Source organism: Alternaria metachromatica (genome assembly GCF_023757995.1).
Source record: "Alternaria metachromatica strain BMP 0045 chromosome Unknown scaffold_6, whole genome shotgun sequence".
Lineage (NCBI taxonomy): Eukaryota > Fungi > Ascomycota > Dothideomycetes > Pleosporales > Pleosporaceae > Alternaria > Alternaria metachromatica.
Window position 1 is genome coordinate 109,423 of NW_026055497.1, and position 22,197 is coordinate 131,619.

General features: G+C 54.1%; 12 protein-coding genes across 12 annotated transcripts; 3 read left to right on the forward strand and 9 right to left on the reverse strand.

Moving 5' to 3' along the window:
• Nucleotides 1–93: 93 nt before the first annotated feature.
• On the reverse strand, nucleotides 94–871 carry J4E83_003604 (uncharacterized protein; the record flags this gene model as incomplete). Its single annotated transcript, XM_049330538.1, has 2 exons — nucleotides 94–725; nucleotides 835–871. The coding sequence occupies 2 exons, from the start codon at nucleotides 869–871 to the stop codon at nucleotides 94–96; spliced, it is 669 nt and encodes a 222-aa protein (XP_049189955.1).
• A 444-nt stretch (nucleotides 872–1,315) lies between these two features.
• J4E83_003605 (uncharacterized protein) lies at nucleotides 1,316–3,639 on the forward strand (the record flags this gene model as incomplete). The annotated part of the gene is made up of 2 exons (XM_049330539.1): nucleotides 1,316–1,548; nucleotides 1,596–3,639. 2 exons carry the CDS (start codon nucleotides 1,316–1,318, stop codon nucleotides 3,637–3,639), a joined length of 2,277 nt encoding a protein of 758 aa, XP_049189956.1.
• A 355-nt stretch (nucleotides 3,640–3,994) lies between these two features.
• Nucleotides 3,995–5,019, reverse strand: J4E83_003606 (uncharacterized protein; the record flags this gene model as incomplete). The annotated part of the gene is made up of 2 exons (XM_049330540.1): nucleotides 3,995–4,792; nucleotides 4,876–5,019. The coding sequence occupies 2 exons, from the start codon at nucleotides 5,017–5,019 to the stop codon at nucleotides 3,995–3,997; spliced, it is 942 nt and encodes a 313-aa protein (XP_049189957.1).
• A 285-nt stretch (nucleotides 5,020–5,304) lies between these two features.
• On the reverse strand, nucleotides 5,305–6,152 carry J4E83_003607 (uncharacterized protein; the record flags this gene model as incomplete). The annotated part of the gene is made up of 2 exons (XM_049330541.1): nucleotides 5,305–5,934; nucleotides 6,015–6,152. 2 exons carry the CDS (start codon nucleotides 6,150–6,152, stop codon nucleotides 5,305–5,307), a joined length of 768 nt encoding a protein of 255 aa, XP_049189958.1.
• A 373-nt stretch (nucleotides 6,153–6,525) lies between these two features.
• Nucleotides 6,526–10,596, reverse strand: J4E83_003608 (uncharacterized protein; the record flags this gene model as incomplete). The annotated part of the gene is made up of 1 exon (XM_049330542.1): nucleotides 6,526–10,596. The coding sequence occupies one exon, from the start codon at nucleotides 10,594–10,596 to the stop codon at nucleotides 6,526–6,528; it is 4,071 nt and encodes a 1,356-aa protein (XP_049189959.1).
• A 1,533-nt stretch (nucleotides 10,597–12,129) lies between these two features.
• On the forward strand, nucleotides 12,130–12,795 carry J4E83_003609 (uncharacterized protein; the record flags this gene model as incomplete). Its single annotated transcript, XM_049330543.1, has 1 exon — nucleotides 12,130–12,795. The coding sequence occupies one exon, from the start codon at nucleotides 12,130–12,132 to the stop codon at nucleotides 12,793–12,795; it is 666 nt and encodes a 221-aa protein (XP_049189960.1).
• A 413-nt stretch (nucleotides 12,796–13,208) lies between these two features.
• Nucleotides 13,209–14,656, reverse strand: J4E83_003610 (uncharacterized protein; the record flags this gene model as incomplete). The annotated part of the gene is made up of 3 exons (XM_049330544.1): nucleotides 13,209–14,061; nucleotides 14,114–14,212; nucleotides 14,283–14,656. The coding sequence occupies 3 exons, from the start codon at nucleotides 14,654–14,656 to the stop codon at nucleotides 13,209–13,211; spliced, it is 1,326 nt and encodes a 441-aa protein (XP_049189961.1).
• Nucleotides 14,657–15,101: 445 nt separating this feature from the next.
• J4E83_003611 (uncharacterized protein) lies at nucleotides 15,102–15,731 on the reverse strand (the record flags this gene model as incomplete). The annotated part of the gene is made up of 1 exon (XM_049330545.1): nucleotides 15,102–15,731. One exon carries the CDS (start codon nucleotides 15,729–15,731, stop codon nucleotides 15,102–15,104), a length of 630 nt encoding a protein of 209 aa, XP_049189962.1.
• An 872-nt stretch (nucleotides 15,732–16,603) lies between these two features.
• Nucleotides 16,604–17,632, forward strand: J4E83_003612 (uncharacterized protein; the record flags this gene model as incomplete). The annotated part of the gene is made up of 1 exon (XM_049330546.1): nucleotides 16,604–17,632. The coding sequence occupies one exon, from the start codon at nucleotides 16,604–16,606 to the stop codon at nucleotides 17,630–17,632; it is 1,029 nt and encodes a 342-aa protein (XP_049189963.1).
• A 202-nt stretch (nucleotides 17,633–17,834) lies between these two features.
• Nucleotides 17,835–18,687, reverse strand: J4E83_003613 (uncharacterized protein; the record flags this gene model as incomplete). Its single annotated transcript, XM_049330547.1, has 2 exons — nucleotides 17,835–18,309; nucleotides 18,419–18,687. 2 exons carry the CDS (start codon nucleotides 18,685–18,687, stop codon nucleotides 17,835–17,837), a joined length of 744 nt encoding a protein of 247 aa, XP_049189964.1.
• Nucleotides 18,688–19,255: 568 nt separating this feature from the next.
• J4E83_003614 (uncharacterized protein) lies at nucleotides 19,256–19,892 on the reverse strand (the record flags this gene model as incomplete). The annotated part of the gene is made up of 2 exons (XM_049330548.1): nucleotides 19,256–19,565; nucleotides 19,636–19,892. 2 exons carry the CDS (start codon nucleotides 19,890–19,892, stop codon nucleotides 19,256–19,258), a joined length of 567 nt encoding a protein of 188 aa, XP_049189965.1.
• A 559-nt stretch (nucleotides 19,893–20,451) lies between these two features.
• J4E83_003615 (uncharacterized protein) lies at nucleotides 20,452–21,806 on the reverse strand (the record flags this gene model as incomplete). Its single annotated transcript, XM_049330549.1, has 2 exons — nucleotides 20,452–21,435; nucleotides 21,486–21,806. 2 exons carry the CDS (start codon nucleotides 21,804–21,806, stop codon nucleotides 20,452–20,454), a joined length of 1,305 nt encoding a protein of 434 aa, XP_049189966.1.
• Nucleotides 21,807–22,197: the final 391 nt, after the last annotated feature.

Below are 22,197 nucleotides of genomic sequence, written 5' to 3' on the forward strand. Positions count from 1 at the left end.
GGTGAAAATTCACGGTGTGAGTGTGATGTTCTATGTGATGGTGTGTATTGGGTATCATGCAACTATGCTCCTCACTCGATGGTGATGAAATTCTCAAACCGCGCCTGCCCTTCTCTTCTCCAAAATCTGCAGCTTCAACCCTTCAGCCGCGACCTCAGTTTCTAAGACTCTTCCTACACCCTTCTTCCACGTCTCCTCGAGCGTCTTGAGCTCAGCACCCGCACTATCTTGCTGCGACCTCCTCGCCATCTCCACCTCTTCTTGCTGCTTGCCCAAACCCGCCAGCTCAGCCTCGACGCCCTTGAGTATATCCTCCAGCTGCGAGTTGCCCACCAACCACGCGTTCTTCCCGAATTTCTCCAACAGCCCCAACTGCGTCAGCCTGCCCTGCACATACTCCGAGCTCGTATACGCCTGCTTCAGCGCCTTATTCCACCGCTCCAGCAACTCCGGCCTCTCCTCGTCGCTCGTCGGGGTCGTGCTCTCGGGCGCATCGAGATCCTCATAGCGCTTCAAATCGACGCCGGATAGCTTCGACGTAGGATGGTCGTCGAGGCGCGCGTGCTCGCGCGTGATGAAGTCGGAAAAGGTGGGTGTGTATTTCGTGGCTGCTGGTATAAGCGCCGGATGCATGTCTGTGGTGTCTACGCCCGCGGCTCTGATATCGGCGTTGATGGCGTGTCTGGCTGCGACCAGGCTCGCAGCTGAGAGCTCCGTATCGACGTCTACAAGTGGTTAGCGAGGCAATACGGGGGTTATCAGTCCAGATGTCGCGCGTGACTGGGCGCATCGGACATGGTTGCTGTGTTGGGGCAGGAAGTAAATTGGACGTACAAGGGAGATGGTCGTAGGATTCCTGGATGAGGGGCATGGCGGGCAAGCGACGTGCAGCGGGCCGGGATAAGGGCGAGGTAGATGGCAGATGGTGTATTGGATGCGCAGGTGAGGTGGAAGGGTGTCGCGAAACTAGACGTGCTAGAGAAGCAGGCCTGCACGGGTAGATTTGGGCACTGGTCGCGTCCGGGCTCCCCGCCAACCAGACGGCGAGGAACCCCGCAACGTCATGCAATGCAGGTGCCAGGCGCGACTGTCAAGCTTCGCGCTGCTGTGTGGCCAGAGGCGATACTTTGTCTCCCTGTTCTCCCTGTCTATCTATCTTCCCTGCTAATCAACTGCACGCCCATGTGCAACCCTCTACACGTCTGGCACGCGTAGCTTCCGGTGCCAGCAGTAGCGTACAAGAACCTCGCCGCGCCCCGTCCAACGGCTTCCAGCTTCTTTCCGCACACTTCCGCCCAGACATCTCTTCGCGTCCATGGCGCGCTCACACATCGCAGTCGCACTGGGTGCGGCCCTTGTTGCCTCGTTGATCATCGCCCAGCTCGTCATCAACCTCGGATTCCCCGTCGTCGACTTCTGGCATGCGCGCCTCGATCAGACGTACACTGGAGTGCAGCAGGATGTCTTCAACAGCGAGAAGCAGGATGGAGGCCAGGCTGGCGACGCTTCTTCGTACCTTGTCGGCGTTGGCAAGGCGGATATCACTGGGTGGGTGGCGAGAATACCAACATGCGACTTTACTAACGTCGCCACAGCCCCGTCGTCGAGCTCAACATGATGGGCTACGCCAACTCGTCGCAAATCGGATCTGGACTCCGCCAGCGCCTCTACTCCCGCGCCTTCATCGTCGGCAACCCGGACGAAGCCAGCGAACGCTTCGTGTACCTCGTCCTCGACACACAGTCTGGAGATTCTGCCATCCGAAACGGCATCTTGGAAGGGCTCCAGGCTATGGGGTCTGAGTACTCTGTATACGGGAAGAACAATGTCGCCGTGACTGGCACCCACAGCCATGCCGGACCGGGAGCCTGGTTGAACTACCTCCTCCCGCAAATCACGAGCCAGGGTTTCGACAAGCAGAGCTATCGTGCGATCGTGGACGGAACGCTTCTGTCTATCAAGAGGGCGCATGAAGGACTTACCCTGGGAACTGTCAGTGCTGGCAGTGCGAAGATTGCTGATGCGAACATCAACCGTAGTCTGTTCGCCTACCTCGCCAACCCCCAAGCAGAACGCGATCGCTATACAGACAATGTGGACAAGACCATGACACTTCTGAAGTTCACGAGAGCCAGTGACGGAAAGAGCATTGGAATTCTGAATTGGTTCCCTGTCCACGGCACCAGTATGCTGGGAAACCAGACGCTCATTGCTGGAGATAACAAAGGCGTGGCCGCATACTTGCTGGAGAAGGATATGGAGACCAACGCGGCCGACTCAAATGCTGCCGAGGGCTTTGTAGCAGGCTTCTCGCAAGCCAACGTCGGTGACACGACCCCCAACGTACTCGGCGCCTATTGCGAAGACGGGTCAGGCCAGCAGTGCCGACTCAACGACAGCACCTGCGGAGGAAAGAGCCAGGACTGCCACGGTCGTGGACCGTTCTTCGGCTTGGACGACGGAGGCCACAAGTCCTGCTACGAGATCGGTAGGCGTCAGGCCGAGGGTGCCAGGAGCATCTACGACTTCAATGCCTTCACGCCCATCTCTGGCAAGGTCCGCTCGTTCCACACCTATGTCGACTTCTCCAACTTTACTTTCACCCTTAGCAATGGATCCGTCGTCCACACATGTCCTGCAGCCATGGGTAACTCCTTCGCAGCCGGCACATCTGACGGCCCCGGCGCGTTCGACTTTGTCCAGAACGACCCAGGCGCGCCCTCGAATCCCTTCTGGAACCTCGTCGGCAGCGCCATCGCACCACCAAGCAAAGAGCAAAAGGAGTGCCAGTACCCGAAGCCCGTCTTACTTAACGTCGGACAAGCCAACGTACCATACCCCTGGTCTCCAAACATCGTCGACATCCAAGTCCTCCGAGTCGGCCAACTCGTCATCATCGTCTCCCCCGGCGAAGCAACAACCATGTCCGGCCGCCGCTGGCGCGAAGCCGTCCACAACGCCGTCATCTCTTCTAACATCGCCTCCTCCCCCATCGTCGTACTAGGCGGCCCAGCAAACAGCTACACGCACTACATTGCCACGGAAGAGGAATACGGCATCCAACGCTACGAAGGCGCTTCCACCCTCTACGGCCCCCACACCCTAAACGCCTACATCAACGCCACCCTAACCCACCTCCCCTACCTATCTGACTCTTCCTCTTCCCCGCCTCCGCCCGGTCCCTCACCCCCAGACAACCGCGACAAATCCATCTCCCTCATCACCGGCGTCGTCTACGACGGCCCCGGCTTCGGCCGCTCCTTCGGCCAAGTCACAAAAGACGTCTTGCCCACATACGCCCGCGGCGCCACGGTCTCCGCGACATTCGTCGGCGCGAATCCGCGTAACAACCTCCGTCTTGAAGGCACGTTTGCTGCTATAGAGAAACAGAGCAGTAGTGATAGTGATGATGGTGGGGTGTGGACGCAGGTTAAGAACGACGAGGATTGGGAGGTCGTGTATCAGTGGAAGAGGGTGAATGGGCTTACGGGGACGAGTGATGTTACTATTAGCTGGGATACGGGGGTTATGGGGACGGAGAAGGGGAGGTATCGGATTAGGTATTATGGGGATGCGAAAAAGGTGGGTGGGAGTGTTGAAGAGTTTGAGGGGGTTAGTGGGGTTTTTGAGGTTCAGTGAGGGGGATGGTGGATTGGGATGATGGATGAATGTCATGTGATATGTGGGGAGAGGGATAGCAGGGAGATGGAGTTTATACCCGGTGTTGGTCAGAGAATGAATGATTCACATGCTGCTTCCCAACTTTGGACGTGTGACAGTATGTGTCAGAGAGGAATGGGGTGACGTGACATACGATGTTCGGTCAGATATGCCGTGATTATCACAATCTGACATCATCGCGATTGCTCGTATCTCTGCTTGCGATGGGTGTTGCTCACTCCTCCATGCGATCTTGTAATCCTTCTTCAAACTTCGCACTGAGTATCATCCACAGATACGTACGCTTTCCTTGGCGTTCCTCACACCCTCCGTGCTACTCCTCGTTCTCAAACCCCATAACCTCATCCTCAACCTTGACTCGCTGCCTAATCGGTAGATCAAGACTTCCTGGCCAGCCTGTCATACCAACCTCCTGCTCACAGACACTACGTGAACCAGTATACGTTTCCTCACCCTTATCCTCCTCAACCTTGACAACCCCTCCACTCTGTCCACCACGATATCCCTGCCAGCCCGTCACACCACCCTCCTGCTCATCAACACTGCGCGAGCCAGTAAACATTTCTCCACCCCTGTCCTGCTCCTTCTCAAGAGCTTTCTGCAGCTTGCTGACCATCGCCCTGTCCTTCCCTTGCTCCCTCGCAAGCTCTTTCTCCAGCGCTTCAACATCGCCGTCGTTATTATCAGCGGCGCGGGCATCACGTATGGCGTTCTCGCCCTGTCGACACGCTTCTTTTAGTTCTTGCTCCAGCCGTGTGATATCCGCTCTTATCGCTGCTATGGTATTCGCTTGCTTCGTGACAGCGATCGCTTCGGGTTCGTGACGAGGAGGCGAAGGTTTTGTATTCAGTGCACCCGCTTGTGAGCGTGCTCTAAGTTCTGCTATCATCTTGCGGGTGTCTGAGAGCTCTTGCTGGATCTGAGAAACCCGGATCTCTTTCTTGCCGGGCTGATGGCTCATTTCCGCGGCTTTTCGTTTTTTCTCTGCTAGGTACACTCTCTTTGGTAGTCGCTGGGGGTCTCTTTGTCTGCGTCCTCGTTTACCGGTGGAACGGTGGATCTCTCGAAATCGATTGCGCTTATTCTCTCGTCTATAGGAGGTAAGAGTGCCCTGTTGATGTTGTAGTTAGTATATGCATTGAGAGACGATAGTGCGCCATTCGGTGAGCTTGTCCGTAGACTGAGCGCACTCACCTCGCCAGATGATCCGGCTTTGGGTACGACAGTGGGAACGCGCTCGTCGAGGTCTTGCTCCTGCTTCAGCGGTATCCAGTTATCGAGCTCGTCATCTTTCTCCTCATCCTTGAGTTGTGTTGCGTACTGCTGATACTGTTCCATGATAGCTGGGTCACCGTTGCGGGTTGGGGATGGAGTGGCGTGGACGATCTCAGATTGGAGAGGCGGGGTGTTGCGAGGTTAGCAAGCGTGCACGTGGCGAAGTTCACGAACGGGGAAGGAGCGAAGTGAAGGTGAGTGCGCTGCCAAGAAAGTGCGAAAACGATTGGACACATCGCAGGTGACTAGGAGAGTATAGCTCAATACAAAGTTCAAGCTATGATAACTTCTGTATAAGAGCTTCGCATCACTGTGTAGTTTTTCGCATATGTCTTGCGTTGCTTGCTATCATTCGTCCTCCATCAACTCTTCATCCTTGATGAATACTAGTTCCATGACCTCTTCATCTTCGAGTATCTCTCCTTCCTCAAGCTCCTCTTCACTCACCTCAGACGGATATTCCTCGAAACCAGTAAAGCGGTATAACCGATCCGCAGCCTCGCGCAACCGCTCTTCAGCCTTCCTCCTTTTCCTTCCTTCCTCTTTCAGCTTCTTACCCTGATGCTCTAGGTTGAGCTTCAACTCTCTATTACGAGCCTGTTCAGCTGCAACGTTATCCCATAGTTGCCTTATCACTTCCTTGTCTTCTTTGTCCGTCTTGTGCTCGATGCTGTTGTTGTACGCTTCAGCATTGCGCTTTGTGGTTTCGATCTCTTGCTGCATCTCCGCAAGTCTCTTCTCCAGTCCAAGCTTCTCCAATAGCAGATGTTTAATAGTGCCAGGTTTGCTTGGAGTGGTGATAGCCGCTTGGGTGAAGATGAGGTTTTTCTCAATGTCCTTCATTCGCTGTGCTGAGAATTCGTCGTGAGCCTGTCTGAGCTCCGTCTCGAGACGTTTGATGCGATTTTTATCCTTCGTTGTCTGTCTAACTCGTTTGGGTTTCTTGTTGTTCTTTCGCTGGGTGGAGATCATGTCGTCCTGATGTACGATTAGCGCATGCTATCAGATATAGCAGTGTACTGATCCTAGGAGCTTGCTATGGAAGCAGATGCACTTACGTGATCGGTTGGCTCGACTTTGGGGACGATAGCGGGAAGGCGCTCCTCGGAAAAGCGCTCTTGCTTCACTGGCACCCAAATTTCGAGCTCATCGTGCTCTTCTTTAATTCGTACCCCGTGCTGCTGATGCGGATCCATGGTCGTAGAGGCGCCGCTGTGGCAGGGGATTGAGGTGGTGTGAAGGAATCAAGATCAGATGCGGGGTGCTGGTGAGGTGAGCGAGCGCGCACGTGGGAAAGTCTTTTTTGATGAGGAAGGAGCGAGGTGAAAGTGAGTGCGTTGCCGAGGAGGCGCAATGACGAGGACACGTTCGAGGCAGGCGCCAGCGGAAGTGACGAAACATCGAAGTCTGCAAATGTCCACGATTAAAAGAGCACATCACAATGCGATGTTCAAGCCATGATAACCCAATGCTTTCGAGCGCGGTGTAGACCGGTCCCCCAACCCACACCGTTGCGCCAACCCAAAAAGAAACTCGTAATATCATCTCACTACCTCCCCATCATGACCACTAATCCACAGTCCCCCACTGCGGCGGCCCACCCTCAATCTGCCTAACCTCCTTCTGCCTCTTAACATTCCTCTCATAATGCTCCTCCTTCTCCTTCAACATCCGCCTCTCCACCCCAGCCCTATGCTCCAACTCCTGTTTCCGCTGCTCAATCATCTTGCTCTCAGCCGCCATAGCCTCCCTCAGCTTCCTCTCCTCTGCACTCGCCCGTGCAGCAGCGGCATCGCGCTCTTGCTCTTGTACCAAGTTGTGCCAAGCTACTCGTTCCGAGCGCTTCATGCGTTCCGCCTCTCTTACGCGATGGACTTCGAAGTCGTGTTTCTGCTGCTCTAGGGCGGTGTAGTGTTGGGTTGCTTTGGTTTGTAGTTCTAGTTCGACGGTTTGGCTCTCGCGTTTTCGTCGGAGGATGTCTTTGTGGCTTGTTTCTTCGATCGTGCGAGTGTGCTCGAACTTCTCCTTTTCGTGGCGGATGGAGAGCTCGTGTTCCTTTTGCTTGTCTACGAGTTTGGCGATCGCGGGTGGAATGCCTATTGCGCCGACGGGTTGGAGTGCCGACGAGGAATAATAGACTGGAACACAGGCCTTGTCGCGCAGTAGATCGAGTAGGGCCTTTCTGACGGGAGCGCGGGCGGGTGTAGCGATTAGCTCGACGTAGGAGTAGGGTGAGTAATGGAGGCCTGAGGCTGCGTCGCAGTAGATGTGTGCTTCATCGTTGAGGTCTTGCCATATCTCTGTCTCTAGCAGAGACTCTGTGATGGGTAGGGCGCTGTAGGCATTGTCGAGCGCGAGGATGACACTGGACTTCTCGTTGCGAGCACGGAATTTGGGATTTACGCGTTTGGATAGGAGAAGACGCAGTAGCTGGCGAAGCTTCGAGCGATGCGCGGGTGTGGAGACTCTCGCGTTCAGACATATTTCCCCAAGGACATTTCTACCGCCATGGAGACGGGATGGGTAGTTAGGGTCGTGAGCATGCTCCAGCAAGGCCTTCGTGACCTCGACGTTGAGTTCCCTGGCTGACTCATGTAACGCACCATCATTTGCTAGCGAGCATGGCGCTAGTATCTTCACTGTGGCTTCCCCAGACACACTGCTGCTAGCGTAGAAGAGTGCAGATTTGTTCCAGACATCCCGAAGATCCGCATCCGAACCCCGCACGACTAGTGCGTTCACTATCTCATGACGCCCCTCACGAGCGGCGAGCATAAGTGCCGTAGTCTCCGAAGCGGCAGAAAGTCGGTCAACGGATGCTCCAGCTTCCAAAAGGGCGGAGATGACGGCGTCCGAAATGCGCTTTTGTGGTTGAGCTAATGCCCAAAGCAGTGCGGGCACAGTTTCGGGTCCGCAGGACGAATGGAGAACCGTGGGGATGGTTATTTCCGGATTCAAGCCGTGCTTCAAGAGTAGCGTGATGAGCGCGCTATTGCGTGGGTACACAGTCATGGTGGTGATGAGTATCGGTGGCTTGTTATAGCCGACACCGAGCTGTTCAAGTATGCAACCGTGATCGAGGCATGACTGTATTGCGGCAACGACTACTTCGTCTTGGAGCTTGGAACTCAATAACGCTGGAACGACGACGTTGAACTTGGGGTTGTGACGCATGAGCTTCTCAAAGATGGTGTGACTGTGCTTCTGTGCTGCGAAGACGAAGCATGCCCCATCCGCCGTGTTGACATCCGCGTGATATTGAAGCAACAGATCAATCCAGGGCTCCGTATACTTACTATGCTCGTTGCTGAGAACTAGTCGCAGAGCTGCGTCGATGGCAGACTGTTCTACTCCACGGGCCAGTAGCTCTTGTGCCATTTCACCAATGCTCTCTTTCTTTCCTTCCAGCATCAACTTCTCGTCGGTGAACAATGTACGGAACGACCTCGTAACGTTAGATCGTGATGGTTGGTGACGTCCACTGAGTATTAATGCCATTAGCGAGCTGTTTCCTGAAGCTACCGCAACACTCAACGCTTCGCCATCGTTGTGACTCACAGATGCTCCTTGTCCCAACAGCAACCTAGTACTGGTTGTGTCATTTGTGGCAACGGCCTGTCGTGTCTCCGCGGCAAGGGCTTGGTCCAGAGCGTCTTGTGGTACTCCCAGTCTCAGCAAAGCATCGAGTATTGGTGCCTTCTTGTGGGGATCTTCAATCGCTGTCGTGTACTTGAACGCGGTGCTTAGCAGTCTAGGGCTGGCAGTGAGGAGCCGCTCGATGATATCAATGTTGTCGGGGCCGCCATTGATGGCAATCTGTAACGTCTGACTAGCTGGCTCTTCTTCAATTCCATGATTGAGAAGCAAGTCAATGATCTCGAGTGTTTTTGAATGTCTGCCAGCTCGTGAATCAAAGGCGAGAGGTAGGGCTGCCGATGCCGCTGAGGAGTTGGGTCTAGTGTTGCAGAGCAGACGCAGAAGAGATATGTCGACTTGTGTCACTGCCAGCGACAAGGCTCTTTCATCAACGTTTGCACCTTTTCGAACAAGGTCTGTTATCAGAGCCCCATCCCGCCCAGCCGACGTGTCTGCGATTGCATTGACTAGTGCTTGATCGACACCTGGACCACTTGCGCCGTACTCTAGTAGCAGCCGTGCGATTTCGCGTAGTTCCGATACCGAGATACCGTCAGTACGGAAGATGAGCGGAAAGACGTTCGCTAGGGTCTCTGGTGGGGGACGAGTGTTGAGAATTGACTTGAGTGTTCGGATATCTCGATTGACCACGGCAAAATGAAGTGCGCCGTTGTCGCCTGAATCGACAGGTGCCCCAGCACCAAGAAGGAGGTCGATCAACTGAGTGTCTTTCTCCTTGATGGCTTGCGTGAGCAATCGACCAAGAGGCGGACCTGATGCGCCTTTCTTTAGCAAGGCATCGACTACGCGAAGTCTATCAGGCTGTGGGGTGTTGGTCGGCAGAACAGCAAGCGCTGCTGTCGCATGCTGAGGGGCGATGGATGTCTGGAGGATGGCATCCACTAAGCTCCAGTTTGAGTTTTCGATGGCCTCTCTCAGACACTCTGCATTATCAGCCGTGGTCGGTACGCCATAGCTGACCATCATCTTCGCGCCAGCAGTATCGTTGCTTCTTGCCAGACAGATGAGGAAGTCCGGCAGACCCCGACTATCGGGAGGTAGCCCGCAGCAGAACAAAAGCTGTAGGAACTGCAGCGTTGCCTGCCGCGTCGGTAGCCTCATGGTAGTGTCGAGCGCATGTTGCAGGTTCGGTTCGTTAAGACGGATCGGGCCAGCGACCAAAGCGATGGCCAGCTTATAGGCCTGTCTTCCAATCGCCATGTTGAGAGCGCTTGCGGAGTCGAAATTCGGGTCAGCGCCGTATGCTATCAGCAGAGATATGACAGCATCCGAGCCTTGCTGAACCGCTGCAGGTAGACAAGAATTGATGATTTGAGCACGCAGTGGCTTTGGTGCTCGCAACAAGAGCTTGACGAAGTTCAGGTCATTCGATCGGACCGCATTGGCCAAAGCATTGGGGAAATTGTTCAGGTCTGCTCCGTGACGCAGTAAGAGGCCTATACTTTCTTGATCGCCGGCAGCCAGGGCAGCTTTCAGTCCTTCGTCCAATGTCTGTTGGTCCGCACCAGAGGCGGCGAGGACGTTGACACCATCGGCTTTCCTCAGGCTTGCGGCCTGCTGCAAGACCGTGCTACGGCGGCGCAATGCTGTGTTGGCCTGATTACTCGATCTTCGCTTCTTGTCGATTGTCTCGATGATATTCACTTTCGCGCCCAGAGTGAGGAAGGCTTGGATTAGGCCGGGTCCAGTCGTGGGACTGCGGATGACAGCGGACAAGGCTTGGTCGAGCTCCTCCTGCGAGAATTGTGCCCCATCCTGTCCCTTGTCCTTCTCTTTTGAGCTTTTGAAGATGCTCTTCAACACGTTCTTGCTTTCGGGATTTTTGGCTCTCCGTTCAAGCAGGATGTTTCGGGCTTGCGAGATGTCCTCGTCGCTGGCTGAGATGGCCGGCTGTGTTGGGGCCGGGAGGACTGCTTGGCGCTGTTCGACGGGGATGACGCCGGCATTACGAATGAGGTCTTTGAGGCTCACTCTTCGTTCCATGGTGTATCGTGGGATGATTACTATCGCATACCCAAAGAACCGAGGCAGCGTATTTCTAAAGAGGTTCTACCTGAGGGCGTTGCGTAGTGCACACACGTGTAGGCTGAGGCGGAGCTGCGGAAAGAGCAATGACGCTAGCTCGATCCGGTTCGACGAACTCAGGGCCGACGATATGGCCGTCTCACTCGGATCATCACGACGCGACTCTCCGAATCTCCAGCAGCGCCGCTGACCCCAGATACAACACTGTCGGCGGAGCGATGCTCTCGGTCTTCTACATCGACCGTATTCAACACGGACGAACACGCTTCCTGCCTACTCGCGTTTTGCCACAAGTGCTGACCTCGGAAACCTAGGGCAAGCCACCGCACGGTCTCGAACCTGGAGGTGCAGGCTGGCCTTCTGCTGGCCTTGCACTAATGCGGACCGACTCCTCACTTCAACGCAGGTAATGTTTCTGTTACGTTCGACGTCTGGGGAAACGGGTGATGACATCCTGCCTGCAGGCGACGAGCGGCCCACGTGAAGACCAACACGCGGCAAAAGTATCGCGAGACATCTCAACGACTGCGGCGTAGTTGGGTAGCGGTCGCGGTTGTTTCAGCGTGATAGCGGACGAACTGCACACGATATGTTTCCTGCCCCATTTCGGGCCGTCAGCTCATCCCCCACGTTTCAGGTTCTGTGGCAGGTTCTGCAGGTACCCAGGTACCAGTTTCAGCAACACTGTCTACTAGTCACATGGAACTTCTGTCCTTGATGAGATTTCCCTGTAGCTACGCCGCAGACAGGGTGAGATTGCGGCTCTTCTGAAGTGGCTTCCTTCCTAAGAAAGCTAGGGGTCCTGTCGCCTTAAATTCGACGACGGCGCATCGTGGCGTGCACGACGAATCTTACAACACGAACTTCGCAGCGCGCCATTGAACTTTGCAGGTTATATTGACGACCTGTTATGATCTTCAAAATCTCTTAGCAGCTTGGCCAGCATCGAAGGACCCACGGGTTGTTTGTCTTTGCGAACGTCGTCAACGCTCTTCTACCGCAAGGCTGGGATGCCTCGTTTCAGAAGACCGTTGGCCATACTGACTCGCGACACATGTGCCTACGCGAAACCGTGCTCTCGCCCGACACCACGGCACTTCAACCGTTAATCCATGTACCAACGTATCTTGATCCTGTCGAAACACCAACATCGACCTAAGGATCATGTCAAACGTTTTGACATGTTATCACCCGCATTTGCAATCTAAATCCATGTAGAAGCTGCCTGAGAAGGTCCGACGAAGGGATGACAGAACTTTATATAAGTCGTCTGACGTCTTCATCCAGGTCGGACCAGAGCAAGCGCAATTATCCAGCTTTCAGCCTTTCAGCCTCCTTATCTCATTCTTCATTCGTTTCTTCGGGCTCTGGTAGCTCTACATTCGTTCGCATACTCGTTAATTCCAATAACACCTTCTTTCTTATCCAAAACTTCAGGATACACAAAAGCATTTCAATCTTCGAAAGCAATCTTTACGAACACTCGTCAACATGCACGCCTCACTCTTTCTCACGGCCTTCGCGCTCATCCCAATGGCCATGTCCGCGCCTTCGCGCCTCCCGCAGATCTATCCTCGTCAAGATTGCGACGATACCGCCAACACTACCGCGCCCACAGAGCCCGCGCAACCTGGAGCACCATCTTGCGACCTCAGCGTCATCCAGCAGCCCGCCTCTGCGCTCCCGCCACCAACAGCCGACATGTCCCTCGTTCTTGTCGCACTCGGCATGGGCACACAAAACTACACGTGCAGCAACGCGACAGCCACACCAGCCGCAATTGGCGCTCTAGCCCAACTCTTCAACGCCTCCTGCGAAATCTCATCCAACCCTACCGCTGGCACTGCATCTCTAGGCCGCGTCCAAGAATCCGCGTCTATCGGCACGCACTTCTTCCTCGACACCACTACTCCCGACTTCGACATCCTTGGTCTTGGCAACACGGTGGCTAAGAAAGTCGACGATACGCCTGCGCCCGATGCGACTAAGGATGTAAAGTGGCTCAGGCTCGAAGCGCAGACAGCCTCGACTAGTGGTGTCAAGATGGTGTACCGTCTCAACACTGTGGGTGGAATGGCACCGGCGACTTGCGATGGTATGACACCTGGACAGGTGGTTACCGTGGATTATGAAGCGCAGTACTGGGTTTATGCTTAGAGACAGACGTCCCTGTCATAGTGTAATCTCAGAGCTGGCCTCATCTGATCTTTTATGAGTGGTCGACTACGACTGCAAGACGTTACGTTTCTTTTCTTGGCAATCCAGTGGGAGGATGGGAGGATGATTTGTTTTCAGCTACGGTTTCTTTCTTGTTATTTCCTTTGATACACACTATTTTGGGGAGGCGAATTTGCTTTACGGCTATGTAGGATACGAGAACAGCTCAATGTAACAACACATACGTAGCGAGTACAGTTCACATGTGCTTGCAGCCATCGTTCACCCGCTTTCTAAAGCAGACTGCTTATATTCACAGGCATTCAAGTTTTCAGTCATTGTTGATCGATTTCAGTTGTAGAGGCATGAGGCATTCCATTAATCCAACTAAGGGCCAAGTTCATCAAACATTCTTAAGCGCTCGAGTAGATGAACCCCATTTGATCAACCTCGTCGCCCGAACGACCAAGGAAGCCAACAATACCACGACCAGTCCCCGCAGTCCTCGTAACACAGTCATCCGTCTTGACACCAGTAGAAACCGTCTTCCCAGCACTAGTCGTAAACAGCGCATAGAAGATCCTCGTCTTACCGTTCTTCTGACCCTGACACAGCTGCGCAGAAGTCAGCGTCTCATCCGCAGCCAAAGTGAGCATAGTCGCCTCGCCACCAGTCCCACCATGCGAAAGCGTCTGTCCAGAAGCCAAGCTAACGGAAACAGCATCAACGCGCTCCTTACCACGGAGCGTGACGGAAGACACCTTCGGGCTGGCGAGACTGGAGATGGCGCTCAGATCATTGTACCACGTACCTTCTTCACCACCAAATACATCAGAGACGCTTCGGCGGGCATTCAGGCTCCAAGAAAAGTCTACGAGCACACCGTTGTGGTCGCTCAACAAGTCGCCGTTCTCCTGGAGGAACATGTGGCCTGCGTAATCAAACTTCGTGGCCTTGAGCGTCACAGCGTCAGAGCCGCGGTACCAGGTCTTATCGACGATCTCGCACTCGTTGGTCGTGGAGGGGTTCGAGCAGAGAAGCGCGTCGGCGCCCTTGGCAGGTGGGACACCGTTCTTGACGAGCTCGAGCCAGACATCTGTCATGCCGTTTTCGGTCTTGAAAACGTCGGGGATGTCGTCGGTGCGTGTGTAACGCGAGTTTGAGTCGCCGAAGACGACGACGGCGTTGCCGACGGAGTTGGCCTTGATGTAGTCGGAGACTTGGCGCAGGTTGGCTGCGCGGGCCTTGTTGTCGGCGGCTGTGGTACTATGGAGGGTTAGTGAGTTGTCATAGGGTTGGAGGAAGTAGGGTGACTTACCCGGCATCGGCGTGTAGGTTGTACATGTCGACTACTGCGCCTTCGGCAATCTTGACACGCATGAAAGTGAAGCCCTTGGGTGTGAGGCAGTCCGCACTACTGTTGACAGAGTGTTATGTCAGTGTCGTACTATGCAATGTGTTTGTGCCATCGTTTGAGCTTGACTTACTCGAAAGTACTGCACGTGTTCCACTTGACTCGCTGAAATCCAGTGTAAGGATAGTTGCTCAAAGTGTTCAAGCCGCTGCCAAATGGCACTCCTCCGCTGGTAGGCGTCCTATATGGGTGATCGTCGTTGGCATATAGTGTGGCATGGTAGTTGAAGTCCTCTTGAACGTTGATGACACCGATATCGTATTGAGAGAACAACTTTCCGATACGGGCAGTGTTTGTTGTCTTATCACCGGGAACATCGTTACCGTTCAGGGCAGCAGGAAGACCAGCGACATTGAATGTGAGGGTGTTGAACGTGCCGGAGGTTTGGGCAATGGCGAGGGGAAGCAGGGAAGAGAGAGCGTAGACGGAAGCCAGAATGGAATGCATCTTGAACTGTGTTGAGGACTTGACAACTTGATCGTGCAGTCTGTTCAATTTTCTACCAATGTAGGCTTGCTCTTAAGTATACAACGACCTTGATGTTGACTCGCAGGTGTGGTGCGGGATAGGTTAGGCTAACTTAGACGTCATAACGAATGGTAGGCCAAAGGGATGGCATGTGTGTTTACATGCTGCGCAGTGCACATATTGTTGCAGGCATTGATTTCGGAGGTTTACCGTTGCAGGAAGGACCAATAGCTCACAGGTCTCGGGTGGGTTAGCGTGCCCGAGATCAATGCGAGATCATCCGGGATCCCTGCGCACGTGCGATGGAGATAGACGTTGGGTGGCAGGTTACTCGAGCCTGCGGTAGGAAATATAGAGTGAGACGGAGGACTGAGAAGCGTGTGCAATTGTCGTGGTTTGCTTCGCACACTGGCGGTGGTTGTGGTTATAGTTTTGCAGCACCGCGAATCTTGATCCACAGCCCCTCGACTGTAAGTAGCGGCTTGCCCTGTCGATCCCTCATCGTGGCTTTCATCCGCATTTTGTTCCCTGTGTCCCCAAGTACAATCGTTTCAATGCCGACAACACCAGGGCATAACACCGGCGCCAGAAGCTTCACGTCCATGGTGGCTGTGGCCAATCGGCCCTTAAGCACCTCTTGTGCCGACTTTCCATCATGAAGCTGGAGTCTCCAATAGTCTTCTCCTACTTTCATAAAGCCAAGGCCATGTTCAAGCACGGTATTGGCAACCAGGATATGCAGCATGGCTTCGTCCATGAGAGTCAATAATGCGCCACCGTGGCAGATGCCGGGAAAGCCGTTCAAGCCGGTTCCATACTTGATCAGAGATATCGACTTGGTGACTTTGGCGCCCGGCGCCGGCTTCTCGTACAGCTCGAGCCAGTTTCTCACGCCGTTGTTCGCGCGCATTGTGTCGCGACAAAATCGGTCCGTATCCTCACCCGGTTCGGTGCCTCGCTGGCGGTCACATGCAATCCAGCTGGGAGATGTCAGGTACGGTGTAGCCCATGTCAAAGGTGCAAAAGCTTCGAGATGTTCGGATGTTGCCGTCATGGTAGAAAGCGGAGAAGTGGTGTACTGTGTCCAAATCGCAACCAGTGCATCAGAGTCTTGCTCTTTATCCTCATTTTCACACTATTCTCGTCGAATTATGTGGTTAGTAATGAGTCAAGCGCTGATGGGCGTCCTTCTGTGAAAGGTAAGTTGCCGATGATATCTGTCCTGTAACAGCTGCTCGTAAGACTGTGGCGCAAGGCTTTGGTGTGCTGCGCAGAAGAACCGCCGGACCAGAAGCAGGCGGCAGCAGCCGAGGTAGAAATGTCAGTCATGCAGCTGATTTTGGCTCCTGCGCGACTTCGTGAAGCGAACATGCTATGATTGGAAAAATGCAGCATCGGTAGTACTGTATTGGATGATGCAGGTGGTCGAATGTGCAGGAGCAAGCTGCTAGGTGGAGGCGCGCAATTTTAGCGCGTGTCACGAAGAGTGCTGCAGCTAGCACTAAGGTTGGCCTCTTCACCTCCCACAACCGCCGGCACACACCACATCGCCTCAACCGGCATCAGGCTGAGTAACTTAACAGATTGCTGCAGCGAAGACTCAGTTGCTTAACCACCCCAACCGATTACTATACATTGGCAAATGCAACCGCCGAACTGCGAATTTCATGATGCCGCAGATGCCTCACACAGTCACGTGCTGCTTACTAACTTCATGTAATCGCTCTACAGAACCTATCATCGCGCAGGGAGCGTGCCGAAACATGCCAGTAACTCATTGAACATCATTGCCATGCGGCAGCCGATGCATCAGATGCCTTTGCGGCACTCAAAGTGTCGCCAGTTGCGCCGGTCGATTATAGAGCATGGCCCCATGGGCACCGATGCGGTGGATGGACGGTTTAGTATAAGAGAAGGCGCTCGTTCATGAGCAACGCATCATCAACCAAAATCCATCTCATTCAGCACGAGAAACAAGTCGCGACGAAAGGTGTTATCATGTCCAGCCCCATCAAAAACGTCATCATCCTAGGAGCATCCGGTTCTGTTGGTGCACCCATACTTGACGCGCTCCTCGCGGAACCCTCCTTCAACGTAACCATTGTCAGCCGCGCATCCTCATCAGCCTCGTTCCCATCTCACATCCCCATCATCAAAATTTTCGACGCCTTCACGACAGAAGAGCTCACAGAAGCCTTCAAGGGTCAAGATGCAGTCGTAGTCGCGTTATCCACCAGCCCGGTCACCGCTGGCGGAAAAGACGGTCTAGCATTCCGCCTTATCGACGCTGCACTTGCAGCAGGCGTAAAACGCTTCATCCCCAGCGAATTCGGCGCCAACAATCTCGATCCCCGGGCTCGCGCCCTTGTACCGACATACTACCTTAAGGGAGAAATGCTGAAGTACCTCATCAAGACATGCGACGAAAGTCACGGCAAGATGACGTGGAGCAGCTTTTGTTGCGGTAGTTGGCTGGACTGGGCACTCGATCCATCAAAGTCTGGTAACTTCCTTGGCATTGATGTGAAGGGGAGGCAGGCGACGGTGTACGATTCTGGGAATAGGCGCTTTGCCGTTACGAGTAGCAAGAACACCGGCCTTGCAGTTGCGCGTGTCTTGGTCTATCCTGAGTTGACCGCAAACAAGCAGATCTTCTTATGTGACTTCACGGTCAGCACAAGACAGATTGTCGAAGCACTGGAAGTGGAGACTAAGGCCAAGTTCCACGTTGAGGAGAAGGAGAGCGGCCCCGAGATCGAGCAGTCTCGAGAGAAATTCGAAGCAGGGGACTTGAATGCAACGTTTCGGTTGTTGGCAATCAGTTTCGGGGCTGATGTAGATGTTGGTTACGACTTCGAAGGCGAACAGGAGGTTTGGAACAGTAAGCTGGGGCTACCAAAGGTGACACTCGAAGAGGTGGTTCGCGAGGCCGTGGAGTTGGCAGCACAATCTTAGAGGCGGTGGAGGTCGAACTGGGCTTGGAATTACACATGAAGATTACTGTTTTCTAGCATATGCTTCCTTTCTCTATATTCCTATCGCTACCTGGACTAAAATGAAAGCACGCTGCGCAAATGGGGACTGGCTTTAAATCAATATAGCACGACCGTGCTGCACACCTCTTCCCTCTTCCCTCCCATCCCTCCTGTCCAGCACCCTAGATCGTCTTCACCGGCCCACCCGGCGGCGTATACCCCCTCTGCCCCGCCTGCACCTGCCAAAGCTGCACAAGCACCCCCTCCTTATCATCCGGATCATACGCCCCCGGCAGTCCCACACCGCCCGGCAACCCCTTCACCCCATCCCCACCTACCCTAATCTGCACACACGCCGGATAAAACTGCGCCCCCATCCGCGTACCCGCAACATGCAGCCCCAGTATCTCGTGCCTGAGCAGATACTCACCGGGCTTCAGGCCAGCGGGTATGGTAACGGTCCAGCTGGCGCCTTGCTTGGCGAGGTAGTCGGAGCCCCAGGGAGGGGATTTGCTGGTGTCGTAGCCCATTTGATCGAACTTGACCCAGGGGGTTCCGGTGTCGCCTTTGAAAGTGCTGCAGTTTGTGCCGCAGGAGGCGAGGTAGTTCATTACGGGGCCTGAGTGCGAGGAGCCCCATTGGTCCCATTGGAGTTTGCTGGGTTGGTGTTAGTGTCCGGGTTGGGTTCAAGGTTGCTGTGTTGATGCTTCGCATGGCAATGAAGGAGGACGAGGGAAAATGAGAGGAAGAAGAGGAAAGGACATACACCTTATCCCCCGGCACAACCGGTATAACGCCTTTCGCTGGCAGGTTACCTCCCACATTGCACGTAATGTCTTTGGACGTAAAGTCAGGAACAGGTCCGTTGTCTTTGATGCGACGGGCGTAGCGAACAGGTTCGGGAGTCAGGTAGTCGTCTTGGCCCACTTGCCAGGCTAGGTAGTTGGCTCCGCCATTGACAGAGATGGACTTCAGGTAGCCGTGAGCGGATGCGGAAGTGATGAAACCGAGGAGGGAAATGGCAGAGATGAACATGATGATGGTATTGAGCGAGCTGCAGTGGATAGCAGCTGGGTGTGTTTGATCTTGTTGACCTTGATCCCGTCGCTGAATGTTGTCGTTTATATACTGGAATGGTCAAGTCCTTTCTCAGTACCATATGCATACAGTCCTGCAGTGTAACGATGTTCGACCCAGAATCCGTAGATTAGTACAAGGCTTGTTTAGCGATCGCCTGCTGCTTTTTGGTGGATTATTCCATGTTAATTCTAGAAGGCGTGGACGTGACTCAATTTAGATTGGGCGCATATTACTACATGGCGGAGTGGATCCTCCGTGTCCAAATTGGGCGATGAGGCGGAACGTCGGACGTCGTTTCAGTCTTCGTAGCACGTCAGAACACGGTGTGGCACAACGATATGCCAAATATTGGAGCTATCGAAAGAGATTCGATGGATTCTTTCTATGTTACCCATGAGCTTGTCGAGATAGCAACGTGAAGATCACGTGCAGAGAAGGTACTTGTCTGCAGATAGACCTATACATCGCCCCAGGAGCCACGCATACCCACCATCAGTACCTCTTGTATCTTCCCCGATGATGCCTAGCACTCGAAGTAGCAGGTCGACAACCTGTCCCAGTAGTCCCGGTCCTGGTTGACCCACTCAGTGCGGTTGCACGAAGCATCCTTCCAGCCCTTGAAGCTATCATCGAATTCGATAGTACCGACCATACCGCCAGTATACTGGAACTTGAACCACTCCCAGTGTGCACCAGGAGTCATGTTGATCCACCTGAGGCTGAAGGTGTCGGTGGGTTTGAAGAGACCGTGGATCTTGAGTGCTTGGCCCGGTGGCTTGCCGTCGATCAACTTTCCGTTGAGCATGCCTTTGAGAGGCTCACCGTCGTCCCAACTGCGTGATGTTAGTGTGTGTACTACTGTCATGAATGGCAAGTCGGTCATGGTGAGAGTGGTTTACGTACGTCATGCCTTCGATCGTCTTGTTCTGACCGTCCGAAAGGGCGACCCAGACGGTGGTGTCGATATCTTGCGGATTCTGGGGCTTCTTCTCGACGATGTTGAGGTAGAGGTAGCACATGCCGTGAGAAGGTGGATCTTGTCTCGCGACGGCGTCAGAGGTCAACATGGCAACATCGGGAGATGCAATGGGCACCGCAGCAGTGTTGGCGACGTTGCAGATGCTCAGAGCAAGTACTAGAGCGGTGTTGAGGAACTTCATCGTGAAGGTGGTGATGTGCTTTCGGTAATGGTGTAGGTTCTGTAGGATGAAGTGGGCGGATTGGTTGTGGTTGCGTCAAGGGAAATTTGCAGAGGTGCAGAGACTTTTGGACGGCAAGAGATTGCAAGAGCAGTAAGCGGTGAAAACGCGGATTCGATGTGAAGCCGGCTAGAATATTGAGAGCCGACTGCGGAAGGCACGACTAGCGGTGACGTCGCGTAAACACAAACAATCAGCGCACCAAAATGCACCAGACGCGCTGCCCATACTTTTCGTAAAAGATACACAAACACTCCGAAATAGAAAGCTGATTCGCTGTCATCAAGAACCCACTTCCATATCATACAATCTTCGCTCCAAACGCCAATGTAATGCAAATCACAAACGGCTGGCCCAGACGGAGCTTTCCAGCACCGTAAGAGAGGGAGTCATTAAGCGACGATATCCACCAGGATGATTAAGTATTAAGCAAAGGTCGTGTCACGTTTCGTGCTTCCTCGTCAATCTCCTCTTGCGTTGGGGGTGTCAAACGAACACTTCGGAGCCAGCCGTACCACCGTCAAACGTGCTTGTAGATAACCGGGCTCTTCGGTGGGGTGTCCACATTGATCGAGTCTACTCTCTTTCTGGGTGTGCCGCTGGGTGAGCCCGAGCCCACGTTGTCGTACTCATACCAAACGCCTTTGACCCGCCTGTTTAGCTTCCGAGGAGGTGGGCTGATGCGGGTTGCGAGAGCGTTGAACGAGCTAGTGGATAGTGACTGGTTGCTTGCGGTATCAGAAATGACATTGGAAGTGAACTGTGTGACCGAGTCGCCAAGGTTCTCGATAGTACGCATCATACCCTGGCAGGTCTGTGACAGCTCGATCTGGTTCTTGGATAGAGTCTGGAGTTGAGCAACAGTCGTCTTGAGTATATCCTTGGTCTGCTCCTGAGACTTGCGCGTTTGCTCTTGAGATTTCCGTGTCTGCTCTTGTGACAACCTGCTCTGCTCGTGCGATTGAAAGGACGTGTTGGACAGGGCTATGTAGTGCGACGCGTTCTGGTCGACAAGTGCTTGTAGCTTGATTTGGGATTCGGAAATGGCCTTGATCTGGATACTGTTCGACTCGTTGATCTCTTGCATCGCTTGTAGGCCTGTCGATTGCGCGACCGAGAGCGCATGGACTTGCTCAGCATTGCTCTCGACTATGCTTGCTAGCTGGGTAAGACTCGCCGCCAGGCTATCAATAGCCGATGTGCTCGCCTTCTCTTCGCATTGATGTGGAGGCGCGACGGCGGGAACACCGTTTGCGTGTTGCAGCGGAAGGACAATCGGCGGGCATGTTGGGCTATCCTGGCACGTGTAGAACCACTTGTTCTGAATATCGGAGAACCTGGGGTCTTCCATTATGAGCTCCATGTCTTCGCTCCTGACCACGAAATACTGCGGGCTCGGCCGCGACGACGACGTATATTCCTGCTGGACCAGATTCCACCATTGCGTGCAAATGGCGGCCGAGGCGAAGGTGAGGATGTAAGGAGGAGATGCAGGATAGTCGCTCTATAGCACAAGTCAGTACGCCGTTGTTGGCCGGTCGATGGCACACTCACCCTCTGCGCATAGGCATAGAACAGATTCCCACCCTCTTCCATCTCAACCCTCTTCTCCTGGGCTGGTCGGCTCTGGCTTCGTTTGCGCGGCGATAGTGATCCGGTCGCTGGTGGGGTGTCGGTGTTCATCATCAGTCCAGCAGCGAGCGAGATGCTCGGCTTCTTCCTCATATTCTGAGGCTTTCGCTCTGGTGATGTCTGTCGTCGACTATGACTGTGGATGCGCTTCTCGAAGTTGGAACTGGAAGACTCAAAGACAGCCTGCGACATGGAAGATTCCATGAGCGCGGCGAAATCAGGCATGCTCTGTGGACGCGACATGTCTGGATGGGACGGCGATTCAGGTTCGGAGGCACAGTGGCAGCAGAAAGTATCGTCGAAGTTATTGGCCAAGTGACACCTAAACGACATAAAGAGACATATGGACGACACAATCTCTTGAAAGTCCAAGAACAAATAAAACACCAAGTGACCGGGGAGGGGCTGGTGAGCTATGGCAGTGTATGAGGTTGCGGCTGGCCGTCATCCCTGTCGATGACCTCACAGTACCACGGCTTTACTGGGATGCGCGTGCGCTTGGGGGTTCTGTACCAGCGGAAGACGGGAAGTCTAGATGTCAATGGATGTCAATTGTCTCATCGCATGCTAGCTCCCTGGCTCGCGGGAAAAGCATCGCAGCGAACGAGGGGCTCCAGCCTGCTCGACACGAGAG